General features: G+C 46.3%; 2 protein-coding genes and 1 pseudogene across 3 annotated transcripts in view; all 3 read right to left on the reverse strand.

Annotated features, from left to right (window-relative positions):
* The window catches only part of LOC128444275 (NACHT, LRR and PYD domains-containing protein 12-like), a 71,057-nt gene that overhangs the window by 23,519 nt on the left and 25,984 nt on the right, over window positions 1-21,554 (reverse strand). The window contains exons 2-7 of one of the 2 annotated variants that reach the window (XM_053426662.1): window positions 4,333-4,518; window positions 4,110-4,232; window positions 3,451-3,653; window positions 1,398-3,222; window positions 723-896; window positions 13-186 (exon numbers count right to left, since the gene is read on the reverse strand). In XM_053426662.1, coding sequence (XP_053282637.1) covers window positions 13-186; window positions 723-896; window positions 1,398-3,222; window positions 3,451-3,653; window positions 4,110-4,232; window positions 4,333-4,376 — 2,543 coding nt within the window. In that variant the 5' untranslated portion in view covers window positions 4,377-4,518. Of the gene's footprint in view, window positions 1-12; window positions 187-722; window positions 897-1,397; window positions 3,223-3,450; window positions 3,654-4,109; window positions 4,233-4,332; window positions 4,519-5,554; window positions 5,645-21,554 lie in introns of those variants that run through there. The other variant, XM_053426663.1, reaches the window with a different exon arrangement.
* Window positions 8,326-11,859, reverse strand: LOC128444036 (asc-type amino acid transporter 1-like; annotated as a pseudogene).
* The window catches only part of LOC128444295 (spatacsin), a 1,700-nt gene continuing 1,605 nt past the window's right edge, over window positions 21,460-21,554 (reverse strand). Inside the window, exon 5 of the mRNA XM_053426693.1 lies at window positions 21,460-21,554. This exon is cut by the window's right edge and continues 540 nt beyond it. The gene's annotated coding sequence lies outside the window, so the exon portion shown is untranslated.

Genomic DNA, 21,554 nt, shown 5'->3' on the forward strand with positions numbered 1-21,554 from the left:
CAGTGAACTGACCTCAGAGTCTCGAGTCGACAGGTTGGACTCTGTAGAAAACCACACAGCTCCTTCACTCCTGAGTCCTGCAGGTTGTTGTAGCTCAGATCCAGTTCTCTCAGATGAGAGGGGTTTGACCTCAGAGCTGAAGCCAGAGAAGAACAGCTGATCTCTGACAGTCTGCAGTCCTCCAACCTGGATAAAGAAATATGAATATTAGAATGTGTCCTCCTGTTGTTGTGGATCGTCATCATGTCAACACAGACTCTCAACATGCTGCTGACCTCAGTCCAGTCTGTGACCTGAAGATAAATATCAGATCAGACATGTTGGACCATTGTTTCATTCATCAGCTTCTTCTCTGTGTGTTGGTCACTGAGCAGGTTTGTGTAATTAAACACTGTTTAAAGTAGGGATGGCTCCTGATGTCACTTCCTGTTTGTTTCTATACTTATCAACTGTCCAACGTGTTTCAATAAGAATATGTCTTATTTTGAAAACCTGAGGAGGACGAGTGCTCGACCTCAGTCCACATGTTATTTACTGACACTTTCTTAGTGATCAGGAGCAGGTGAGTGCAGGTGAATGGAGTTGATGAGGTGGACGTGACTGACAGGCTGGGTGAGTGACAGATGACTGAGGGACAGTGAGCAGAGCAGAACTGAGACAATTTAAATAAATAATGACCCAATAAGAAAGAAAGTCTGAAAAGTGAAGAAGGATTTAAGGACCTCAGAGTCTCCAGTCGACAGTTTGGACTCTCCAGTCCAGAACACAGCAGCTTCACTCCTGAATCCTGCAGGTTGTTGTAACTCAGATCCAGTTCTCTCAGATGTGAGGGGTCTGACTTCAGAGCTGAGGCCACGACTTCACAGTGAGTCTCTGAGAGTCGACAACCAATGAGTCTGTAATTAAAGAAAATATCAAATCTGTGAGAATTAAATCAGAAAACACAACATTCATACAAAACGTGATCATGTGACCCTCACCCTGATAAATCCCCTCTTTGTTAAAAACTCCTCAAGAGAATCCTTTCAGATTTGGTTCAAGCGTTCATTCAGACTAACAGAGGAACTCATTAGATGCAGGTGTTCAGAGGTCAAAGGTCAAGAGCACAGAACATGTTCATGGCCTCTTGAACATGATATCTCAAGTCTGTCTTCAGGGGATTTCTTCACATTTTGACTCAAAGACAAACTGATTAGATTTCAGTGGTCAAAGGTCAAAGGTCACAGTGACCTTTGACTCCACATCTGATCTTATTGTTCTCACATGTACATGAGAACAATGAGAAAGTATATGTACATAATAATAATAACTGTATCACACACACACACACACACACACACACACACACACACACACACACACTGATTGAACATGTTATTGATCATGTCTGGACTCACTGAGCCTTCCTGCAGTTCCTCACAGCTGGGATCAGTCTCAGTCGACCCTGGTCTGATGTGTTGAACTCCCTCAGGTTCAACTCATCCAGAACCTCCTCTGACATCTGCAGCATGTAGGCCAGAGCTGAGCAGTGGATCTCAGAGAGTTCCTCCTCTGATCTGTTCTCTGACATCAGGAACTGTTTCATCTGCTGATGAACTGAGTGGTCGTTCATCTCAGTCAGACAGTGGAAGATGTTGATGCTTCTGTCAGGAGAAATGTCATCACTCTTCATCTCCTTCAGGTTGTTGATGACTCTCTGGATGATCTCTGGATTGTTCCCTGTCCGACCCAGCAGCCACCCTGAGATTCTCTGGATGATATCTGGATTGTTCCCTGTCCGACCCAGCAGGCCTCCTAAGACTCTCTGGTTGGACTCCAGACTGAGGCCGTGAAGGAAGCGAACAAACAGGTCCAGATGACCATTTGTACTGGTGAGGGATTTTTCCATGGTTCTCTTCAGGAGGTCATCCAGGGAGAAGGTGTCTGTGTTCCCATATGTTCCTAAGAAGTTGTTGAGTTCTTCTGTGTTCCTCTTGGTGTAACAGTGGAACATGTAGACTGCAGCCAGAAACTCCTGAACGCTCAGATGAACAAAGCAGTAGACTGATTTCTTGAAGACAACACACTCTCTTCTGAAGATCTCAGTACAAACTCCTGAGTACACCGAGGCCTCTGTGACATTAAGACCACACCGCTCCAGGTCTTCTTGGTAGAACATGATGTTTCCTTCCTCCAGATGTTTAAGTGCCAGCCTCCCCAGCTTCAGGAGAACATCTCTGTCAGTCCTCTTCTTACCGTACTTGTTGTTCTTCCTCTTTGTCTGAACGAGCAGGAAGTGTGAGTACAGGTCAGTCAGGGTCTTGGGCAGCTCTCCTCTCTGGTCTGTGGTCAACATGTGCTCCAGAACTGTAGCACTGATCCAGCAGAAGACTGGGATTTGACACATGATGTGGAGGCTCCTGGACGTCTTGATGTGTGAGATGATTCTGCTGCACAGCTCTTCATCACTGAACCTCCTCCTGAAGTACTCCTCCTTCTGGGCGTCAGTGAAGCCTCGTACTTCTGTGACCCTGTCAACACATGCAGGAGGGATCTGATTGGCCGCCGCAGGTCTGGAGGTTATCCAGACAAGAGCCGAGGGAAGCAGATTCCCCCGGATGAGGTTTGTCAGCAGCACGTTGACTGATGACCTCTGTGTGACCTCAGACACAAGCTCCCTGTGGTTGAAGTCCAGAGAAGGTCTGCTTTCATCCAGGCCGTCAAAGATGAACAAAGGTTTACAGACAGCGAGCGTCTCTGCAGTGAGCTTCTGTAACGCTGGATGGAAAACATGGAGCAGCGTGAGAAGACTGTGCTGCTGGTCCTTCACCAGGTTCAGCTCCCTGAACGAAAGCACAGCCAGCAGACCCACATCCTGGTTCTCTAAACCCTCTGCCCAGTCCAGAGTGAACTTCTGCACCAAGAAGGTTTTTCCAACTCCAGCGACTCCGTTGGTCAGGACGACTCTGATGCTGCTCTGCTGGTCAGTGGAGGCTTTAAAGATGTCGTGGACCTTGATGGGAGTGTCCTGGAGGATCTTCATCTTGGAAGCCGTCTCAAGCTGCCTCACCTCATGTTGAGTATTAACCTCTTCACTCTGTCCCTCTGTGATGTAGAGCTCAGTGAAGATCCTGTTGAGGAGGGTTCTACTTCCTGTTTCATCACTTCCTTCAGTCACATGTTCACATCTCCTCCTCACACTGAGCTTATGTTCATCTGAAACCTCCTGCAGACCACGATCTGCTGAAAGACAAGAAACAATGTGAGAGACAGAGAATCTGAGAATCTGCTGATTGTTTTCATCAGATACAGAAAAACTACAGAAAATAAAAGCTTTTTAACTTTGTGCTTTTCTAACGATGTTAAATGTTGATGCTGTATGAAGGAACAAAATAAAACCACATGTGCTGTTGTCAGAAGTGAAGACATCAGCAGACACATGTACAGTGCTGCTCTGACCGGCTGTCTGACCTCCAGCTCCTGTTCTGGATCTTTGTCCACACTGGGGACAGGAGGAGTCTCCTGAAGAACCAGACTGGTCCCAGTATGAGGTGATGCACTGTCTGCAGAACCAGTGTCCACAGCTGGTGGAGACTGGATCCTTCAGGACGTCCTGACACGAAGCACAGCAGGACGACTGCTCCTCCTCAGAAACATGACTCCTCTTCCTCTCCCTGTGAAGACATGTCCTGATAACTCACATGTCACAGTCACAGGTTGTCATTACTTCTGTCAAGGAGGTTTTGTTTTCACCCAGTATGTTTGTGTGTTGGTTGGTTCGTTAGTGGGATTATAAAAAACAACAGATTACCAGTGAACTTGGTGGAAGGTTGTGGTCTGTGAACCAGATCGGGGGGGGGGGGGGGGGGGTCCTCTTTCACAGACATGTTCAGAGGACTGATGTTTACCAGTGTGTGGAATTTGGTGCAGATCCAAATCAGAATGAGTCTCTAGTGGATTTCAAAGTGGTTTCATAAGGAGCGTGTTGGTTCTTGGTGGAGGTCTGAGCTCTTTGAGTGATTCTGAGAGATTAGTCACCAACTTCAATGAAGCTGTGTCCTAATGCAGGGGCCACACTAGAGGAAACTAGATCCTCTTCAGAGCAGGTCCCAGTAGAAACAGTCTCTTACTCTGTGGGTGAGGGTCCAGGTTCTTTACTGAAGTTTGGTGGATTAGGTCCTTTGGACCAGTCACTCTTCAGAGACAGACAGCTGGACCCTGGAGACTCTGCTCTCAGTCTCTGGTCCTGACCTCTGCAAACACAAACATGTTTTTATTCAGAACACATCATTCACTGGTTCATTCTGTGAGGATTCAGTTTGGAGCTTCACATGTTTGTAGCAGGTCTCTTACTTTGTGGTTGAGGGTCCAACTTGCTCTGAAGTGTCCTCGTCCATGTTGCACCGGCTGCGGCTCAGTTGTGGTTCAGGCCACGCTGCTCTTCTAGATATTCAAGGTCTGGTCTATTTCCTCTGGTTCTGTGCTCAGTTTACAGCAGAACACAGTGAAATGATCTTTCACACCAGTTTCAATGTTTATCTGTTCAAAACGTCACAAACACAAATATTTGCAACACTTCCTGTAGCCGACCCATTTCAAAATAAAAGCACTCCAGCGTTTCTGTCGACTGAATCAATTCATTTTTTATTAATGTTTTATTGTGAAATAGATGCAGGGCTTCATAGTTTTTAGTACTGGTATTTATTTGAGTACACAGGAGTACTTATATACAAGGAAATACAGTGATCACATCAGAAACCTCAGGAAGGACAAGAGTCTCTCTCTCTCTCTCTCTCTCTCTCTCTCTCTCTCTCTCTCTCTCTCTCTCTCTCTCTCTCTCTCTCATTTCCTGATCTCCACTCAAACCAATCAACTACATTAAAGTTAATTAATAAAAGCTTGTAAAAGTTCATGTGACCTTCAACCCCCGGCCACTAAGAGAAGAAACTCAACATCTAGAATCATGTTCACGTCATAAAGGCTGGAAATGAATCACAGAACTTTATAGACAGTAACACTGAGAGCACATCAGTCACAGCTTGAAGCAGCCTCTGTGTCTCCACTCAGTTCTATGGCTTTGTGCCCAAATGAAGGTCAAACACAAGCTCTTCAACTTTATATTCACTTTAAAACTCACACAAAACCAGTATGAAGTTATATGTGTGTGTGTGTGTGTGTGTGTGTGTGTGTGTGTGTGTGTACCTGGCTCAGCAGGTCGATGTCCCTCACACCTCAGCCAGTGAGTCCAGAGCTTTACTGGGATCCACAGTGAAGACTCTGGACTGGTTGGTGACCACTGCTGTAACGTATGATTGTGAAAACACGTTGTGTTATTAAACACTTGATGAACAGATGAAGATAAAAAGTGAAACTGTGAGTTAACTCTGTTAATTAGTCCTTTGAAGTCTCTTTGATCCAGACCTGCTGTTCACATCTGTCTCTGGGATCCGATCACATGACGTCTGTCACCAGGTGTGAACTGACAAACTTAGAGTCATGTGATCAGCAGACGGATGTTAACAGCAGGTGTGAGAGTGAGACAGTGAAACTTTCAGAAAGTTGTGTTCACACTCACCTGCTCACTTTCCTTCCTTCTGCTCGTCCAGGTGAAAATGGAGTCTGACCGCTCCCTGTTCTCATGCTGCTCCTCCCTGTGGAACCAGTTCAATCTTGAAACCTCCCAGTTCAAAGTCCAGTTCATACCCATGAAGATGAACTGGTTCACAGTTCATGTTTTATCGTGATGTTATGATGTGGATAACAAACTTAGGATCATGTATTTAGTTAATAATGGACGGTGTGGGATCATGAATCCAGATCTTCACTTTCACACTGAGTCCTGACTGGGAGCGTCTCCAACAGGAGTCAGTCTCATCTGTCAATCATCACGTCTACACTTGTTTTCATTAATAACTGATTCAAACCAAACTGATCAGAAACTTGAACAAACGACTGAAACATCTTTACAAACATTTATTTAACTTCTACTCAGATTTAGTTTCTTTTGTTTTTGTTGAGCCCGTGTCCCATCTGCTAACATGGAGGAGGTGGGGTGTGTGACCTATACTGCAGTCTGCCACCAGGGGGCGACTGGCTTCAGTCCTGGGAGTCCTCATGTCATCCATCTTTAATCACTTTTGATTTACACACAGTTCAAATGCTTCGTGGTTTTGAGACACAGATTTTATTCAACTGCTCGAATCAGAAGAACAAATTAACACCAGAGACGTTTTGTGCTGAAACAAGTGAGTTTGGATTTTAACTCTTTTCACAATAAACCTGTTTTCCATTCAAACACAAACATCTGAGCAGGAACATCCACTGCTATGGTTTGAAACACGTGTCTCACACAAATCTGTTTTAACATATCCTCGTTTTTATTTATCAGATCAGTGTAAAAGTCTAAAATAATTATTGGACTAAGACGATGGCTCGTGTTCAGGCTCAGTTAGAAACAACATGTGTCATGTGACACGTCTGTTAAATCACAGGTCAGAGGTCAGAGAGATTCAGGACGTGGACGCTTCTCTCTCAGTCACATACTTTAATAACATTAGACTTTTATTTTGTAAAAACACGACCTGTGAGAAAGTGTCTAGGTGTGTTCACAGTCAGTAGATCAGATGAAGGTGAGGTGAACACACAGCTACTGGGTTAACGGTTAACACACTCCATCTCGGGCACACAGCGCCCCCTGGCTGTTTACTGACCAGAGCAACTTGTGTAGAAGACCAAAGTGCAAAATGCAAAACACACAACAAAAGGCACTCGCAACATATATTAAAGTCTAATATGGTGAATCAGTTAATAAACAATATTAAATATACATTTCCCCCAGTAAAGGCCTTTTCACACCAAGTCACTTTACACATATTGTTCCAGTAGCTTCATCCTGAGCCAGTTAAAACTGGACTGAGCCCCTGATGACATCATCCCCAGGAGTCACATGACACACAGGATCGGACACTTTAGATTCTGAGGACGGTTCATTCCTCCATAGGTTCAGATCCTTGTTCTGGATTATTGAACCAGGTTCTAGGAGATAAGACGATGAAAACACTTTTAAATCAGCGATTGGACTCGTCGGGATTTTCTTCATTAAGATGAATCTGAAGTTTTTGAAGACGGGGGAGACAAAGTCAGATCATCAGTACAGAACATGTCCGTTATTAAGGATTCATGTCTCTGCAGGATTTGGAAAAACTTCCATTTATCTTCAGCCGAATGTTCTGTTGTCAAGTTGTCACTGACACTGAGAAGGTAAATGATATCACTGCAGTTCTCAGATCCTTACACTGACTCCAGGTCTGTTAAAGACTTGAATTCAAAATACAGAATTAACTTTGCAAATTTTCCTTTTGGAGGAAAATCGTTATGAGTAATTCAAACTGCAGCAGAACTCAGGAGAAGTTCACAGCTTCATTTAAACATGATCAGACGCACTGAGGGCGAAACGTGATGGAACCACATCGGGACACTGTTCAGAAACACGTTGGGACACATTGGACACAAGTGTAAAGGAAGTTGTGCTGTTTATCCACACACAACAACTACGTGTGTGAAAATATTAATAATCACATGTGACTGCTTCAAACCAGCACTGTGTAAATGTTGTCTGGACTTTCTGTGTAGTTAGTGTTTGAAGAGCAGCAGCAGGTTGTCGGGTCCGACTCGTTCAAACAGGAACATGTGGGAACATCCAGGCGAGGGGCGGGGCCTGTAGAGCAGCAGGGGCGGAGCCTGTAGAGCAGCAGGGGGCGGGACATGACGTATAAACTCTGCTGTGGAAAAATCAGTGTTGTTGTTTACATCTCCTCCACACCGGAATCGGCCCTCATCACCAGAAGATCTGGAACCTCCTCGTGTTTCCAAGTGGACGTCTTCATCTTCTACGTGTCCGGCTCCTCTTCTTCATCCTGAGATGTTTGTGTTCTTCTAGTTTCACGTCACGTGTTAGAAACCTCATCAACACGTCCACTCGCTCACTGGGAAGCTTCCACACATTGTCCTGCTGGTTCCTCACATGGACTCACTCTGACATGTTACACACATGTTACCAGGAGGCTGCAGGAGAAGATCCAGAACATGTCCAGAGACACTGACTCAGACGTGTCTGTTCCTCCAGAACATTTCAGGGACATGACAGTTTGAAAGCAGCTTTAAATGAAAATAAAATAATCAAAGGTTTAGAAACATTATCCTGAAGAAGATCATTTCCCTCTGGTTCCTCAGTCAGAAACACAGAAGAGAAGATGTAGATCAAACTTATCACGGTTTAGAAACATGTGGATATTTTGTACCAGAGCTGATGCACACGTGTGTTTTCTGACTGTATTCAGATTCCTGACTCTGGATCTGTGTAGACTTGGTGTGAAAAGGTCTAAAGGCACAAAACACGTCGTCCAGTCGTGTTACACAAGAGGAACAAATTCCTCCCAAATGGGAATTAAAGTCATTTTCACAGTGTCGCTCTGTCGACATTAGATTTTTGTGTTTGTCGACTTAGTAAAAAAAGAGGAAAAGAAATAAAAAGTGCAGGCGGCCCGAGCACAAATAAAGAGTCTCAGAAGGTGAAAGGTCAAACCAGCAGATCCCAGAGCAGGAGCCGGTGTCTGGACTGGAAACATCTTCATGTATTCAGAAAAGAGTTTTAAGACAAACTGCTCCTGCGTGACGAGCGGTCAGTCCATTCTGAGGGGTCGGCGTTCTCGATGGGGTCGATCTGAGGAAACACCACGAAGCACAACCTCTGGCCCACGTAGGTCGCCCTCTCTGCAGGAAGAGACAAGTCTCAAGTTACTGATCAGACACGTGAGGGAGACTGAGAGAATCCAAACTGAGACTGGACCGGTCCTTAAAGAAACTGAATTCACTTCATGAAACCATTTATTTAAGGTCTTCTTTGATTTTCTTTGTTTGGTTCAAGTCCCATCAGCTAACATGGAGGAGGGGGGGTTAAGCACCAACACTGCAGCCAGTCCCCAGTGTTTGAGAAACTCACCGATGAAGCTGTAGATACACTTTGGTTTTTCTCTCCAGTGAACACCCAGGAAGTAGACGGGGACGCCGGTGAGCATGATGACGAGGCCGACGCCACAAACCACCGGCTCCGAGTAGAGACTGAATCCCAGCAGCAGGGCCCAGAACATCAGGTAACACACAGGAACCAGCAGGTTCACCTGGAGACAACACACACACACACAGACACACACAGATATTTATTCACCTTTGGCCAGGCGCAGTGGGCGATGTGTCACCTCTCACAGTAGCTCTGCACCTTGATTGGTCGGTAGAGGTTGGGCTTCTTCCAGCGGTAGTACAGCAGGCCTGCGATGGTGACGCCGTACGACAGGTAGTTGATGAAGGACACGTAGTTGATGAGGTTGTGTGTTTCTCCGATGCAGAGAATAACGATGGTGGCAGTGCACTGCAAACACAGTCCACACAGACGTCAGGCACCTCGGTCCTAAATTCATCCACGTGTTTCGAAACGACTTTTACACGAACGAGAGAGAAAACAGGTGACAAAGGAACAAACTGCACAAAGACACAGGGAGCAGGGGGCGGAGCCTGTACGTACACAGCACAGCAGGGCGGGGATGGGCGTGCAGTACTTATAGTGGATCATGGCCAGCAGGCTCGGCAGGTGACCCTCTCTGGCTCCGGAGAAACACAACCTGTGTTCCATGTCGCAGCTCCTCGGGCGACATGGAGGAGAAGTAGGCGATGTTGGTGAGCGTGTACACAAAGGTCACCAAAGAAATGGAAATGTAGATGGCACGAGGTAGATTCCTGAACCGAGGACCACACACACACACACACACACACAGACACACACACCATGCACAGAGACAAAAAAATCAATCATCATGCATGAGAAAACACAAGAAATGAAGAAGAGGGAAACTTTACATTTAATGTCAAAATCTAATATTTACAACAAGCTCAGAATTCACTGCTTGTGTGTGTGTGAGAGAGAAAGAGAGAGAGAGTGTGTGTGTATGTTTAGGAGAGAGAGTGTGTGTGTATGTTTATTTACAAAATAAGTGCTTGTGAAATTGTCTTCATTTTACAAAAAACACTTATTATTCAAATAAATAAACAAAAGTGCTGCTGTTAAAAAAACCTCAGTCTGTTAAAGAGTGTGTAGAGGACAGCTCATTGTTGGTGATGGTGCAGAGGATGACTTGTCAGTCTCTTGCACTCAGTAAAAACATGATAAATAGTCTCACGCAGGTCACAAAATGGACACTTGTTAAGAACGGTGGGATTAAGAATAGAAATAAAAGCGTTGGAAGCGACGGCGCCGTGTAAAATTCTCCACTGGAGGTCGCTGTTCTTTTCCTAAGGGGAGGTTTGTATAAAATCCTCCACTGTGGGCTGGGTCCATGCTCCCCCCACCTCTGTGACCACACAGTGGGGGGTCTGTTGCTCAGTCCGGTCTGGTGGATGCTTTTTACACAGTTTCTGTACAGCGTCTCTTTGTCCGCTCTGTGAATTGTTAGTTTGTGTGTGTTTATTTCAGTTAGTAGGGGGCCGGTCTTTTTTCCCAGGCCTGGGCTCAGGATAATATCTGGATAGGGGTCTGCAGCCTCTGGTGCGGTCTCCCCCCTCTGGTAGGCCCTCAGGAGGTCCTTTTCCCGGATGGAGAGCCTCTGGGTCCAGAGCTCCAGGATCCTCTGGGCCCTCCGGGAAGACTGCAGCCCCAGCAGGGAGCCCAGGGCCTGGGCGTTGTTGAGTGCCGGCCCCACTGCATCCACCAGCTGCTGTAGGGTCACCGTTCCAGACCGGGTCAGCGCCGCCATAAGGCCGGGTGTTGTTGTGCCGCTGACGTCCAGTCTGGCTCCATTCACGATTGGTTCTCTCAACAACCAGTACAGAGAGTCTGCTTTTTGACACCTTGTTTTGTTAAAAAGGGCCCATGATTTAAAAACACCTTGATAAAAAGGAGGCAACCCACTTAATTTTAATAATTTAGAATCTGTTAAAAACAGAGCATCATCCCCTAGGTTATTGGCACGCCTAAGGATGCTGCTGGCCACATCTCTCCACACCAGATCTGCTGGGCCTGTGAGGTACTTTTTAATGAATTGAATTCTAAAAGTTTCAGTCCGGCTGGCCAGGTGGACGAGGCCTTGTCCCCCCTCCTCCCTGGCTAAAAACAGCACCCCCTGTGGCCCCCAGTGTAGACCCCCCCAGAAAAAATCCACCATTTTCTTCTGTAAAGTGGAAAGCAGGCCAGGGGGGGGTTCCACACACATCAGGTGGTGCCACAGTTGGGATGCCACAAGATTATTTAAAACCAGTACCCTCCCTCTAAGAGACATTTTTGGGAGCAGCCATTTCCATTTTAACAGTTTGTTTTCTATTTTTTCTGTGACGTTCTCCCAGTTCTTCTTATGTATGTCGTTGTTTCCTAAAAACACCCCGAGGTACTTTATGCCCTCCCTCTTCCATTTCAGGTTTTGGGGGAGAACTGGGAGACCTCCAGGCCACTCCCCGACCGCGAGGGCTTCGCTTTTTTTTCCAGTTGACCCTCGCGGCCGATGCCACGCTAAAATCATTTAAGATTTTGGCTAAAATATCCACATCCGTCTGGTCTTTAATAAAAACAATAAGATCGTCGGCATAAGCCGATAAAATCATGTTGCCACTAAAACCAGGATAAAACACACCTTGCATGCTGGATCTTATTCTGCGGAGGAGAGGTTCCAGGGAGAGTGCGTAGAGCATCCCCGACAGAGCACAGCCCTGCCTGACACCTCTACCTACCCTGAAAGGAGCACTCAGACTGCCGTTGATCTTTAACACGCTCTCAACGTCACGGTACAGCACCTTGATCTTAGCTATGAAGCCAGCGCTGAACCCAAACTTCCCCATCACTTGCCACAGGAAGCTGTGTTCAACGCGGTCAAAAGCTTTTTCTTGGTCTAGGGAAATCAAGCCTATATCTACATCTAATGAACTGGAGACATCCAAAAGGTCTCGAATGAGGTGGACATTGTCCACCATGGACCTGCCGGGCACACAGTAGGTCTGGTCCCTGTGAATGACCTGCTCCATAGCCTTCCCCAGCCTGGAGGCCAGTGCTTTGGACAGAAGTTTGTAATCCACACAGAGCAATGACGCAGGGCGCCAGTTCTTGATGTCCTGCAGGTTCCCCTTCTTCAGGAGCAGTGTGAGGACAGCCCTCCTGCAGGACACTGGCATGGAGCCAGACGCCAGACACTCATTAAAAACCTGTAAAAGATCGTGTGATAAAATGCCCCAGTAAGCTTTATAAAACTCCGGTGTCAGTCCGTCAATGCCAGGAGCCCGCCGTCCCTGCATGCCTTGCAGGGCGGTCAGCAGCTCCTGCATCCGGAGGGGGGCAGCGAGCTATGAGTTGGACTCTTCTGAGACCTGAGATAGTTCTTCACAGAACTCCTCCCTGCCTGTGTGTTCTTCCTCAGAAGAGTACAGTGCTCACAGCCCGCTCTCTGATCTGGCTCCATCAGCTCTTCCCCTGTGTCTGAGAGCAGGGTGTGGATTACTCTCCTCTGCCCGTTCTTTTTCTCCAGACTGAAGAAGTAGCTAGTTGGAGGATCCATGTCACTGATGTTCAGGAACCGAGACCTGACTAACGCGCCCTGTACTTTACGTTCTAACAGGTCGGCTAAAGCCATTTTTTTTTCTTTGAGGTTTTCAATATAACCTCGATTTCCGGTGGACTCACTTAAATGTTCTAGTTCCACTATGTCGGTCTCTAGATCTTTCATGGATCGGGTGGCGTCTCTTGTGACATTGAGGGTGTGTTGTTGACACAATAGGCGTATTTGTGTCTTACCGTGGTCCCACCACTGCCTAAGATTACTAAACTCGCCCTTCCTCTGTCTAAAAACACCCCAGAAATACATAAGAACATCTTTAAAATTCTTATCGAATGTTAAAACAGAGTTAAAATGCCAATAGGCGCTCTTGGGTAAAACATTCCTGATAAACACATGACATAAAAGCAGGGAATGATCACTAAAACCAGCCGGCATGATAGCACAGCTTTTAAAAATGTTAAAATGATGTTTAAAACAATACATCCTGTCTAACCTGGCTGAGGAGATCCTACTCTCTCTGATGTGGGACCAGGTGTACTGTCTGCAGTCTGGGTGCATCCTCCTCCACACGTCCACCAGGCCGTGAGAGCGGACCAGCTGCTTTAAGGCGTGCTGAGAGGCTGGATGAGGCTCTGCGTGGTTAAGGTCTAAAACCGCATCTTCAGTGCAGTTAAAATCCCCCCCCAAGAACAAAAAATCCTCCATGGCACAATCATTAAGAATCTCACTTATTTTCAGTAAAAAGCTGCTTCCTCTCTGCACCGGTTGCTGGAGCAGAGACGTTAATAAAAACAGCAGTAAAATGGTGGAACTGAGCTTTGGCTAAAAGAAGCCTCCCCTGGATCACATGTTTGACCTCCAGCGAGTTCGGTTTAAAAGCCGTGGAGAAGAGGAAGCCCACTCCTGCGCTCAGGGAAGTGTTGTGACTTAAAATGGCCTCCCCTCCCCACTCCCTCCTCCAGTCAGACTCATTATTAAAATCACTATGCGTTTCTTGTAAAAACATGACATCAATTCTTTTCATTTTCATAGTTTCATAAATACAGGTTCTTTTCTTTTGACCACCTGTTGAGAGAAGAAGACATCAGTGTCACAGAGACTCACTTCATCAGCTGTGAGTCAGTGATGCAGCTCATCCAGTAGAAAGAGCAGCAGGGACTTCAGTCCTGTTCAGAGGTGGAGCAGCTTCCTCTCTGCTTCATGTTCACGTGTTGGAATGAACACGCTAAGAGCTCAGTGTGTGTCCTCTGCATGTCAAAGTGCAGAGTGGACACCTGAGAGGTGGATTTACTGCTGTTACAGGTGAAGCCATGTTTCACTGTGTGTTGATGAACATCTGCTTCTGACAAACTGGGACCAGAGGAGACAGATGGACCTCAGCAGAGGTTCTGCTCTGTATAAAGAGCTCCTGGTTACCATGTGATGAGGAGAGGCTTCAGTCCCACTGATCTCAGAGCTGTGACAAAGATCCACCTGATCAGTTCTTCACTGATGAAGTGAGAGGACAAACTGTCTCAGATCAGATGAAGACCACACCGTCTCTGTCCCTCGTGTGAGGCTGTCAGCTGTGGTCCAGCTTGTGTAAGTTACAGCGCCCCCTGGTGGCATCTGGTCAAAATATATTACGTGACCACGACATAATAACGTGTGAACGAGATAAATAACTCGAGGCCACGAGATCTGAATCTGCTGTTTACTAACAAGACGAGTGGAAGACAAGAAGACACACACTGTCTCTGAGGACACACACTGTCTCACTGTCTCTGAGGACACACACTGTCTCACTGACTCTGAGGACACACACTGTCTCTGAGGACACACACTCTCTCACTGTCGCTGAGGACACACATTGTCTCACTGACTATGAGGACACACACTGACTCTGAGGACACACACTGTCTCACTGTCTCTGAGGACACACACTGACTCTGAGTACTCACACTTTCTCTGAGGACACACACTGTCTCACGGTCGCTGAGGACACACATTGTCTCACTGACTCTGAGGACACACACTGTCTCACTGTCTCTTTGGACACACACTGACTCTGAGGACACACACTGTCTCACTGTCTCTGAGGACACACACTGTCTCACTAACTCTGAGGACACACACTGTCTCACTGTCTCTGAGGACACATACTGTCTCTGAGGACTGTGAGGACACACACTGTCTCTGAGGACGCACACTGTCTCACTGTCTCTAAGGACATACACTTACTCTATGGACACACACTGTCTCACTGTCTCTGAGGACACACACTGTCTCACTGTCTCTGAGGACACACACATGGACCTGTCTCCAGGAAGCTGAGGTCATCTGGTGTTTTGGGGACAGGATGAGTCTGGAGACATTGAGATGTTCTGGGTGAGTTAGAGATCAACTGAACCAACCAGACGTTGATTTAAACTTCCCTTATCCGTCCCTTTAAGGAGAGTGTGCACCACACAACAGTGTAGAGTCACTGTGGTCAGTGGGCGGAGCTTCTATTCGGGTTGATCTCCAACTTAACCTGGAGCAGGTTAGCTGTTCATCAGAAGTTACCATGGTGATTGACCTGGTTAAGAAGTGGACGAGCTTCGTAGAACTGAAAAAACTAAACCTGAAGTTAACCTGATAACCACAAATCCTGCTTGGTAGCACAGACCCTGGATCTGTGATACTGACTGTGTTTAGTAACATACTGATGAAAGCAGCGTGGACTGACTCCAACCATCTACTGACCTCAGAGTCTCCAGTCGACAGGTTGGACTCTGCTGTAGATCAAGCAGCTCCTTCACTCCTGAGACCTTCAGGTTGTTGTTCCTCAGATCCAGTTCTCTCAGATGAGAGGGGTTTGACCTCAGAGCTGAAGCCAGAGAAGAACAGCTGATCTCTGACAGACTGCAGCTCCTCAACCTGGATAAAGAAATATGAATATTAGAATGTGTCCTCCTGTTGTTGTGGATCGTCATCATGTCAACACAGACTCTCAACATGCTGCTGACCTCAGTCCAGTCTGTGACCTGAAGATAAATATCAGATCAGACATGTTGGACTAAAAACGAGTCCTGATTCAGTACAAATAGATTATTTGGACCCGGTCTCTGTGCTGCAGATCAGTTTAGGAAATCCAGAACTAAACTCAGTGTTTTAACAAGTGGCTGAATATTTAAAATGTCACAGATTAATTAATGAATGGATTCAAGTTATGTATGAAGAGGAATTATGTTAAATTAGAATGAAATGAGACAAATTGTGTATAAATGCAGTTTTATAGATATGAGATCTACAAAAGTGAGTCAGTGAACTGACCTCAGAGTCTCCAGTCGACAGGTTGGACTCTGTAGAAAACCACACAGCTCCTTCACTCCTGAGTCCTGCAGGTTGTTGATACTCAGATCCAGTTCTCTCAGATGAGAGGGGTTTGACCTCAGAGCTGAAGCCAGAGAAGAACAGCTGATCTCTGTCAGACTGCACCTCTTCAACCTGGATAAAGAAATATGAATATTAGAATGTGTCCTCCTGTTGTTGTGGATCGTCATCATGTCAACACAGACTCTCAACATGCTGCTGACCTCAGTCCAGTCTGTGACCTGAAGATAAATATCAGATCAGACATGTTGGACCATTGTTTCATTCATCAGCTTCTTCTCTGTGTGTTGGTCACTGAGCAGGTTTGTGTTATTAAACACTGTTTAAAGTAGAGATGGCTCCTGATGTCACTTCCTGTTTGTTTCTATACTTATCAACTGTCCAACGTGTTTCAATAAGAATGAGTCTTATTTTGAAAACCTGAGGAGGACGAGTGCTCGGCCTCAGTCCACATGTTATTTACTGACACTTTCTTAGTGATCAGGAGCAGGTGAGTGCAGGTGAATGGAGTTGATGAGGTGGACGTGACTGACAGGCTGGGTGAGTGACAGATGACTGAGGGACAGTGAGCAGAGCAGAACTGAGACAATTTAAATAAATAATGACCCAATAAGAAAGAAAGTCTGAAAAGTGAAGAAGGATTTAAGGACCATAGAGTCTCCAGTCGACAGTTTGGACTCTCCAGTCCAGAACACAGCAGCCTCACTCCTGAATCCTGCAGCTTGTTGTGACTCAGATCCAGTTCTCTCAGATGTGAGGGGTCTGACTTCAGAGCTGAGGCCACGACTTCACAGTGAGTCTCTGAGAGTTCACACCAATGGAGTCTGTAGTTAAAGAAAATATCAAATCTGTGAGAATTAAATCAGAAAACACAACATTCATACAAAACGTGATCATGTGACCCTCACCCTGGTAAATCCCCTCTTTGTTAAAAACTCCTCAAGAGAATCCTTTCAGATTTGTTTCAAGCGTTCATTCAGACTAACAGAGGAACTCATTAGATTCAGGTGGTCAGAGGTCAAAGGTCAAGGTCACAGAACATGTTCATGGCCTCTTGAACATGATGTCTCAAGTCTGTCTTCAGGGGATTTCTTCACATTTTGACTCAAAGAGAAACTGATTAGATTTCAGTGGTCAAAGGTCAAAGGTCACAGTGACCTCATATTGTTGTGAAGTCAACATGTCAGGAACCTGGAGGGACGGACACTGCACTGGTTGGTGGTGGAGGACAAACACAGAGTGGGAACTCTGGTTTGACAAGAAAGAAGAATAAACTATATTTCCTGCTTCTTCAGTTTCAAGGAACCGTCAGTGATCGTCTCCTCACTCTGTGCTGTTTGATCATATAGACATAGATACAGATATCTATGTCTATACACACAGTATATACAATAACCTCCCTTGGACCCCACATGGTCGTATGTCTGAACCCTCAAACTCTAGCACAGTGATCACATTGGATTTCACTCTACACATCTGATCTAGTTGTTCTCATATGTACATGAGAACAATGAGACTGTATATGTACATAATAATAATAATGACTTCATCACAAACACACACACACAGTCACACACACACACACACACACACACACACACACACACAGACACAGACACACACACACACACACACACACACACACACACACACACACACACACAGATACACACACACACACACTGATTGAACATGTTATTGATCATGTCTGGACTCACTCAGCCTTCCTGCAGTTCCTCACAGCTGGGATCAGTCTCAGTCGACCCTGGTCTGATGTGTTGAACTTCTCCAGGTCCAACTCATCCAGAACCTCCTCTGACATCTGCAGCATGTAGGCCAGAGCTGAGCAGTGGATCTCAGAGAGTTTCTCCTCTGATCTGTTCTCTGACGTCAGGAACTGTTTCATCTGCTGATGAACTGAGTGGTCGTTCATCTCAGTCAGACAGTGGAAGATGTTGATGCTTCTGTCAGGAGAAATGTCATCACTCTTCATCTCCTTCAGGTTGTTGATGACTCTCTGGATGATCTCTGTCTGACCCAGCAGGTCTCTTAAGACTCTCTGGTTGGACTCCAGACTGAGGCCGTGAAGGAAGCGAACAAACAGGTCCAGATGACCATTTGTACTAGTGAGGGATTTCTCCATGGTTCTCTTCAGGAGGTCATCCAGGGAGAAGGTACTGTCTGTGTTCCCATTTGTTCCCAAGAAGTTGTTGAGTTCTTCTGTGTTCCTCTCGGTGTAACAGTGGAACATGTAGACTGCAGCCAGAAACTCCTGAACGCTCAGATGAACAAAGCAGTAGATTGATTTCTGGAAGATCACACACTCTCTTCTGAAGATCTCAGTACAAACTCCTGAGTACACCGAGGCCTCTGTGACATTAAGACCACACCGCTCCAGGTCTTCTTGGTAGAACATGATGTTTCCTTCCTCCAGATGTTTAAGTGCCAGCCTCCCCAGCTTCAGGAGAACATCTCTGTCAGTCCTCTTCTTACCGTACTTGTTGTTCTTCCTCTTTGTCTGAACCAGCAGGAAGTGTGAGTACAGGTCAGTCAGGGTCTTGGGCAGCTCTCCTCTCTGGTCTGTGGTCAACATGTGCTCCAGAACTGTAGCACTGATCCAGCAGAAGACTGGGATTTGACACATGATGTGGAGGCTCCTGGACGTCTTGATGTGTGAGATGATTCTGCTGCACAGCTCTTCATCACTGAACCTCCTCCTGAAGTACTCCTCCTTCTGGGCCTCAGTGAAGCCTCGTACTTCTGTGACCCTGTCAACACATGCAGGAGGGATCTGATTGGCCGCCGCAGGTCTGGAGGTTATCCAGACGAGAGCCGAGGGAAGCAGATTCCCCCGGATGAGGTTTGTCAGCAGCACGTTGACTGATGACCTCTGTGTGACCTCAGACACAAGCTCCCTGTGGGTGAAGTCCAGAGAAGGTCTGCTTTCATCCAGGCCGTCAAAGATGAACAAAGGTTTACAGACAGCGAGCGTCTCTGCAGTGAGCTTCTGTAACGCTGGATGGAAAACATGGAGCAGCGTGAGAAGACTGTGCTGCTGGTCCTTCACCAGGTTCAGCTCCCTGAACGAAAGCACAGCCAGCAGACCCACATCCTGGTTCTCTGAACCCTCTGCCCAGTCCAGAGTGAACTTCTGCACCGAGAAGGTTTTTCCAACTCCAGCGACTCCGTTGGTCAGGACGACTCTGATGCTGCTCTGCTGGTCAGTGGAGGCTTTAAAGATGTCGTGGACCTTGATGGGAGTGTCCTGGAGGATCTTCTTCTTGGAAGCCATCTCAAGCTGCCTCACCTCATGTTGAGTATTAACCTCTTCACTCTGTCCCTCTGTGATGTGGAGCTCAGTATAGATCCTGTTGAGGAGGGTTCTACTTCCTGTTTCATCACTTCCTTCAGTCACATGTTCACATCTCCTCCTCACACTGAGCTTATGTTCATCTGAAACCTCCTGCAGACCACGATCTGCTGAAAGACAAGAAACAATGTGAGAGACAGAGAATCTGAGAATCTGCTGATTGTTTTCATCAGATACAGAAAAACTACAGAAAATAAAAGCTTTTTAACTTTGTGCTTTTCTAACGATGTTAAATGTTGATGCTGTATGAAGGAACAAAATAAAACCACATGTGCTGTTGTCAGAAGTGAAGACATCAGCAGACACATGTACAGTGCTGCTCTGACCGGCTGTCTGACCTCCAGCTCCTGTTCTGGATCTTTGTCCACACTGGGGACAGGAGGAGTCTCCTGAAGAACCAGACTGGTCCCAGTATGAGGTGATGCACTGTCTGCAGAACCAGTGTCCACAGCTGGTGGAGACTGGATCCTTCAGGACGTCCTGACACGAAGCACAGCAGGACGACTGCTCCTCCTCAGAAACATGACTCCTCTTCCTCTCCCTGTGAAGACATGTCCTGATAACTCACATGTCACAGTCACAGGTTGTCATCACTTCTGTCAAGGAGGTTTTGTTTTCACCCAGTATGTTTGTGTGTTGGTTGGTTCGTTAGTGGGATTATAAAAAACAACAGATTACCAGTAAATTTGGTGGAAGGTTATGGTCTGTGAACCAGATCGGGGGGGGGGGGGGTCCTCTTTCACAGACATGTTCAGAGGACTGATGTTTACCAGTGTGTGGAATTTGGTGCAGATCCAAATCAGAATGAGTCTCTATTGGATTTCAAAGTGGTTTCATAAGGAGCGTGTTGGTTCTTGGTGGAGGTCTGAGCTCTTTGAGTGATTCTGAGAGATTAGTCACCAACTTCAATGAAGCTGTGTCCTAATGCAGGGGCCACACTAGAGGAAACTAGATCCTCTTCAGAGCAGGTCCCAGTAGAAACAGTCTCTTACTCTGTGGGTGAGGGTCCAGGTTCTTTACTGAAGTGTGGAGGTTCTCTCATGGACCAGTCACTCTTCAGAGACAGACAGCTGGACCCTGGAGACTCTGCTCTCAGTCTGTGGTCCTGACCTCTGCAAACACAAACATGTTTTATTCAGAACACATCATTCACTGGTTCATTCTGTGAGGATTCAGTTTGGAGCTTCACATGTTTGTAGCAGGTCTCTTACTTTGTGGTTGAGGGTCCAGGTTCTTTACTGAAGACTAGAGGAAGACCTTTGGACATGTCACTCTTCAGAGACAGACAGCTGAACCCTGGAGACTCTGCTCTGTCCTCTTCCTCCTCATAAACACTCATCTTCATTCTGAGAGGAAAAACACTGTGAGCTCAAACACACACAATGAAGCCAGGTAGTAAACTCAGTGTTTCTTTAACCTGAGACAGTTGTAGGTTTAATGTGTTGGACTCAGCCAATCACAGCATTGAGTCAAACTGTTGATTGACTGACAGAAGTTCATCCTGAATCTTCTTCTCTCTAAAGTCCACGAGTAGAAAACTGACCCAGAGTCAGTGACAGTGAAACAATATGAATGAATAATATAAATGTAGCTGAACACTCACCAGCCTCAGACTTCACGTCTCCTCCGTCTGCTCCTTGAAGTGAGAACCAGTCTGAACACTTTCACTTCCTCTCTGCAGTTACTGGAAATCATATGACTCTGTGTGTGTGTGTGTGTGTGTGTGTGTGTGTGTGTGTGTGTGTTGTGCTCACATGAAGCTAACCCTAACCCATGTTTCCTCCTGTGATTTGAAGGTTGTTATATTTGGTGTTGGAGCTGAATGTGTGACTTCATCTGCAGAACTCTGCCACGTCAGGTCACATTCATACATCATCGTGAATATTAATTATTAGTTACATGGCAGAACTGATAAGATGCACATACCAGGTATTTACAAGCAAATCCACCCACTGTAATAAGTATGAGGTCTAGATCTCATCAGTGTAGATCAGCAATACATAAATACATGTAGAACAACTACAAGTTTACATGAGGCAGAGAGAGAGAGAGAGACAGAGAGGGGGAGAGAGAGAGGAGGAGAGAGAGAGAGAGAGAGAGAGAGAGAGGGAGAGAGAGAGAGAGAGAGCGAGCGAGAGAGGGGGGAGAGAGAGAGAAAGAGAGAGAGAGAGAGAGAGAGAGAGCTATCTTAGTGATGTCCACATCTTCTCTCAAATAGGACGATCGCTCTGATCCCAAGTTGATGAAGTTGACGGAGGACT

Source organism: Pleuronectes platessa, chromosome 7 (genome assembly GCF_947347685.1).
Source record: "Pleuronectes platessa chromosome 7, fPlePla1.1, whole genome shotgun sequence".
NCBI classification, from domain to species: Eukaryota; Metazoa; Chordata; class Actinopteri; order Pleuronectiformes; family Pleuronectidae; genus Pleuronectes; species Pleuronectes platessa.